This window comes from Sinohyriopsis cumingii, chromosome 1 (assembly GCF_028554795.1).
Source record: "Sinohyriopsis cumingii isolate HCF-2022 chromosome 1, ASM2855479v2, whole genome shotgun sequence".
Lineage (NCBI taxonomy): Eukaryota > Metazoa > Mollusca > Bivalvia > Unionida > Unionidae > Sinohyriopsis > Sinohyriopsis cumingii.
In genome coordinates this window covers 92,200,893-92,206,523 of record NC_142961.1, presented here as the reverse complement: position 1 = coordinate 92,206,523, position 5,631 = coordinate 92,200,893, and the positions used below count along the sequence as shown (strand labels likewise).

At 36.9% G+C, this 5,631-nt stretch overlaps 1 protein-coding gene across 3 annotated transcripts in view; it reads left to right on the top strand.

Annotated features, from left to right (window-relative positions):
• The window catches only part of LOC149807346 (organic solute transporter subunit alpha-like), a 50,684-nt gene that overhangs the window by 5,121 nt on the left and 39,932 nt on the right, over positions 1–5,631 (top strand). The window contains exon 1 of one of the 3 annotated variants that reach the window (XM_089965677.1): positions 1,486–1,703. The exons of 1 other annotated variant lie outside the window; for it this stretch is intronic. In XM_089965677.1, the coding sequence (XP_089821803.1) occupies positions 1,655–1,703 (49 nt within the window). In that variant the 5' untranslated portion in view covers positions 1,486–1,654. Of the gene's footprint in view, positions 1–1,485; positions 1,704–5,631 lie in introns of those variants that run through there. One more of the 3 variants, XM_089965661.1, reaches the window with a different exon arrangement.

Sequence of the window (5,631 nt, the reverse complement as noted above, 5' to 3'; positions counted from 1 at the left end):
TATTTGCACTTTGATATGCATTCTCATCTTGTACATTGGCAACACAGCACAATTACAAAATCAATAGTAACATTATTGATAACAAGCACACTTTTTAACAGCAAGAAAATATTTCAAAAATGCACCTGTATAATGTACAATATAACGATTATATTGCGCATTATATCGATGCAAATAAATTCAAGTTATTTTTTGCCAACCCTAATCCCCTTGAGAGTATTCGCTGTTTAATATGACTTTAACTTTCAGTGCTAAATTTCACCGCTGAGACATATTTTGCACAGCGTTGGGAAGACTGGTAAAATAAAAGGAATAATATGCATATGAAATATCGTTTATATTTGTCTTAATTTCGGTAAATCAACCCCCTTCCCATCCCGTGTTGATACTTGTGGACGATTTGTTGGCTCCTAAACATTCAGTCTATATCATTACAGGTATAGGGATGATTTATCGGCCAAATTTAAAAAAAAACGAAAGCCAAATTTTATGACCATGGTTGCTATTATTTATGGAGTACAAGTTTTTAGGGAGTGTAAATGGAAAGGATAGAAGTTTTATACATACAAAAATATCTAAAGCTTGACGGTAAATGTGTTGTAATAGTATATGCTAATCCATGGTGGTTCTGTGTACTTGTTGACCTGTTCTTGTTGGGGGAGGAGATTGAACTGTCACGTGACCTAACAAGTAACAAGTAACAAATAACAAAAGGGCGTTCTTTTTGTCAAAACTCAAAGGCTTTTTTTTTCTGTAGCATTTTGTACTACTCTGTGCAACGATAATACGATGACCCCACTAGAACATATTGAATCAGCACATTTATATAGTAAACCGTACTACCTTCGCCATTTTATTTTGTTCACTAGATTCCGCCATGGGGCCCCGAGTGGCCGAGTGGTCTAAAGCGCTCTCCGTTACGGATCACTGCCATCTCACCTCTGTCTGCGTCAGTTCGAGTCTCGGATTCGGCTAATGTGGGTATGTGAGAAAGCTTGCCAGTAGTTTCTCGTGGGTCGGTGGTTCTTTCCGGGGTTTTCCCGGGTTCTTCCTCCACCATTAATACTGGCCGCCATGTATAGCCTATCGTGTGCTAAAAAATGGCGTTAAACCCTACAACAACAACAACAACATTCCGCCATTTGGTAGTACTTTGCATGAGGCGTCGTAGCGGACAAAGCTGTTCCAATCAGAACGTTGCCGTTGAAATTTTAATATATCCAGAATTTCATTTTAACGTGTTGTATAAAAAAGTATCGTCCTCATGGTTCCACTTTCAAGGTCGAGATTTTAGGTTGTATCTTGAATTAAACAAACAGTAGTCCTTGCCTGGGTCTAGTGTTTTAACCGACGACCCAGGGTACCCGCATGTTGTAAACAACCCCATTTCCATTATCATTTGTCAATCGAATTGTGCGTAAGTATTGAATTTCAAACTAATCGCGTCATTTGGTGAGGATTTGTTATTGTTGTCTGCAATGTACATTAAAAGAAAAGACTGAAAAGTACCTTGACAGAGACACCTTTAGCTCGCTAGTATTACTCGGATGGACGCTAAATTTTCTTTTGATGACGTTAGGAGGAAATCATTTGATTGAAACAAGGACAGAGCAAATATTGTGATTATAAGCGGGAAAGGCTGTCCTGTTTATTAATGATGGTTTGCTCCAGTGAACTCCCATTCACGTGGGAATACTACAATGGTGAGTTTAAATTCTTAAAATGTGTTATTTCATTGTAAAAATGTATGCGGGCAAAGTCAAGACGACCCGAATGAGATGCTCATTAATTCAAACTTTATATATTTCATTTCGAATTTAGGGTAAGTCTTACATATATAAATTATATACGTTCTGTAGGTGGGAGGAACAAATAGCAACCAAATTAGATTTTATGTTAATGTTGTGTTTGTACTTTGATTCCATACGTCTAGTAATTATTCTGCCTTTGTCTATAAATACGTTGACGCAGTCAAACTTGACTATTAAGCAACAGGTGGTGCGTGGTCAAAGATAAGTGATAGGACAGTCAGAACAGTAATGTTAGGAAAGACAGAAATAAGTAATAGAGTGTCAGTGTACGTTTCGCCCCTTCATACTCAGACCAATCCGGCTACCGTAGCGGCGATGAGATATGAAAATCGCAACCGGCATAGCCCTGAGAATCACTAGGTCTTACTTGTAGCTGACTAGTTCATTATAATGTGATTTTGGAAAGCTCCTGCTTGTGAGATACCAAGTCAGGAGCTTGATGGTAACTCTATACAGTCACCATTCAAAAGTCGTTCTTAGGTGACGAATATAAGTAGTAAAAAATGATTCCGGTTTTCTAAACAAATTAAACATGTTACACACTTATATCGGAAGATCATCTCTCTTTCTCTCCCTCTCTCTCTCTCTCCATAAGGGCCAACACTATGAGGAAATCAGTGGGTGTGGGTGTTATGTATATTTGATTTAATTATATCTGATTTAATATATATTTATTTCAATTTAATTGTTTGTGAGTTTTTTATATTTTGTATTACATGCTATTGTAATGTAAGTTTATACACTAGAGATGATACTTTTTTCAGAAAAGAGTTTGACCTTGACTGTTTGTTTTGTAAACAACCAGGTTTTGATCTAGATCCTGACCTTGATTCAAAATTAGTAGCAACCACGTAAACAAGTTCTATTTTTATTTTAAAATGATTGGTTTTCGTCAGGGACGCACTGGGTGTACGTGATCTTTAACAAGTACCTAATTTTTTACGGGGTTCTGGAACATGATCACGTGACCCTCATTTTGCGTTTTAGAAGACGATATAACCTTTGTTTTGGAGTAGAAGCTGGGCTTTTTCTTACACTGGAAGTTGTATGTTGTGCTGTTTGGAGTTATTTCAAATTACTTGTATTGGAGTTATTTAAAATTACTTAGATTCAGAAGGATTAATTCTGTTATTTTCCTGGAAAATACGTGTGCTCATACGAAATTCCTGAGCAAGGACAGTTTTTATCAACATTTATTCAAATTTCAAAAACCGGAGTGATAATTCTTGTTTCTACAAGGAACTGTAGACTTCAGCACTACAGATTACAGCATACGTCATCGTCTTCCATCTCTGATTTTTCGGGACTAGAACTTGAAATCATTAGAACATTTTGTTATTAGGTCTTCAAAAAATGTATTCGTGGATTATTTTTGGATTATTTCTGGATTTGATTCTATAAATCGTAAGTTTAGATTTTTTCTTCTTCATTTTTACAGAATTTTCTAGGGAAATAAAATTATTGTATTTTTTTAAAGCTTGTTGTTTTCACTCTTTCTTGTGTTGCTTATTTATTCGACCCTAAACACGTGACAGAAGAATTGGGCGCTCGTCCTACGGATAATTTTGAATTTGGGATAGAATATTTCAGAGAAAACTTTGTTTTTGAAATTTGAATTCCCCAAATTTTTTAAATCTTAGTGATATCGGCAGCTTTTTCTAAAATGTCATCAAAGTGGAAATCTTTCTTTCAAATCTTACCCAGGAACAATTAGATTTTTTCAAAAAAGACGAATTGATTCAACTTACCATAAAATACGAGCTTTCTGAGGTAAAGGCTTCCTTAACGAAACAGGAAATAAGAAATATTTTGGTTCAGTATTTAGTAGAAAAGAATGTTTTGGATAAAAGTGCTTTGGTTTCGATCAGTAAGTCTGTATCAGAATCTGACATAAAAATTAAGGAATTGGAATTAAAATACAAAAAGAAACTGGAGTTGAGAAAGCTGGAACTTCAGAAAGGAGAAAGAGAAAACAAATGCGGTTACAATATGAGAGAGAGAGAGAGAGAGAGAGAAATGCATTTTCAATCGGAAGAAAAAGAGAAAGAAGGACAAATGCTGTTACAAAAAGAACAAATGTATTTACAAGCGGAAGAAAAAGAGAAGAAAGTAAGACAAATGCAATTACTTGAAAACAAATGCAGTTACAAGAAAACCAAATGGGATATGGAAGAAAGAGAGAAAAAGGGAATAACAATGTAAAATGGAAAAAAAAAGCGGAACTGGCAAGTGAAAATCACATTCATACTTCAAATCCAAATTTAGGTTTTGACCTTGCAAAGAATAATATAGATTAGTGTCCCCTTTCAGAGAAAAAGAAATAGACAAATACTTTACTTGTTTTGAAAAAGTTGCTGAAATATTGAAATGGCCAAGAGATCATTGCACTCAGTTATTAAGCTGTGTCCTCACTGGTAAAGCTATTGATATTTACAATGCACTGTTCACTTGTAACTGATAAGCCTTACTTTGATCAGAAAGTCGATCCAGTTGAAAAAGAATTTCCTGATGTATTTCCAGCTTGTGCAGTTACCAGAGTTATGGCAAAGAAGGCTCTTGAGAATGATGTAGATAAGGAAAGTATTCCTTTAGCTGACACATGTATTGGTCAGGCTTCTGATGAGGTCACTTTCACTCCTTGTTTGGATCAATCAGAAGGTATTGATCACAGTGATCCTCTTTTAATGACTCATTCTCTTTATTCGAGCCTAAACACATGCCATAAGAGGTGTGAAAGAAAAGGAATTTGAGCTGTTTAGCTGAATAAAAACGTACTTGAACTTACACCAAGTAGACCTAATCTAAACAAACCAGTCGTTATAATAGTATCTATTTGATGCTTTACGTTTTTAAACCTATATTGAGGCTTTAAGAAACCTGTCTATTAAAATTTATGAATTTACCTCAATCTGTGATGGTTTTTCATTCAGGATATCAATTTTACTCAAATGATAGTCTCTCTCTCTCTCTCTCTCTCTCTGTGCTCCGGTGGCTTAAGTGGTTAGAGAGTCCGTTTCGAATCTCGGCCGAGTCCATTGGCGTACTAACTGGGGGCAGCCGGGGCGCCAAGACAGCTGTGAATGATAGAATTTAGATGCCAGGAAAAACCATGAAGTGCCATTAAATTGCAGGAAAATCGTTGGCGGCCAGGGCCCTGCTGGAGAGCTCACAGTGCTCCCCTAAAACCATTAGCTGGTGGAAGGGGCGCCATTTACGCCACTGACCCCGGGCCCCATTTACCCTTAGTATGCCACTGGCCGAGTCATACCAAGGACTTATAAAAATGGTACTAGCAGCTGCCTCGCTTGGAGCTCAGCATTAAGAAGTTAGCGTTAGGACTGGTCTGACTGTAGTCCGCGTTTCCTCTGACCAATGTCACCCCATTTTTTATATTTGGACATTTATATTGGGGTGTAGGGTCAGAGTCTATTCCCTATCGAAAAGTTGGAATTCGCCGACACCATTTTGTGTCGGCATGGGGTAACCGCTTACTTGCCGATCCAGCATACTTGAACGAACTTGAATGACCTTGAGAAAGAGATAATCGAATGGCCTCCTGTTTACTGTTCGAGAAGCAAGCCGTGCAATACTTGTGGTGCTCTGCTTTCCTTGTTTTAGTCCACTTTCATGTTTAAACCCTAAGCCACTCTTATATATTTAGTCAATACGAATTAAAATAATAGCTCAAGAAAGAATCAGATTAAGTTTCCAAAAGAATTGTGAGCAGCTGCAATGGTTGCAGAGCACCATTTTCTAGCGGACACGCTTTCCATAGATTTGAAGATTTCATTCCGTCAATCAATAAGCTTTAAGCCAACAA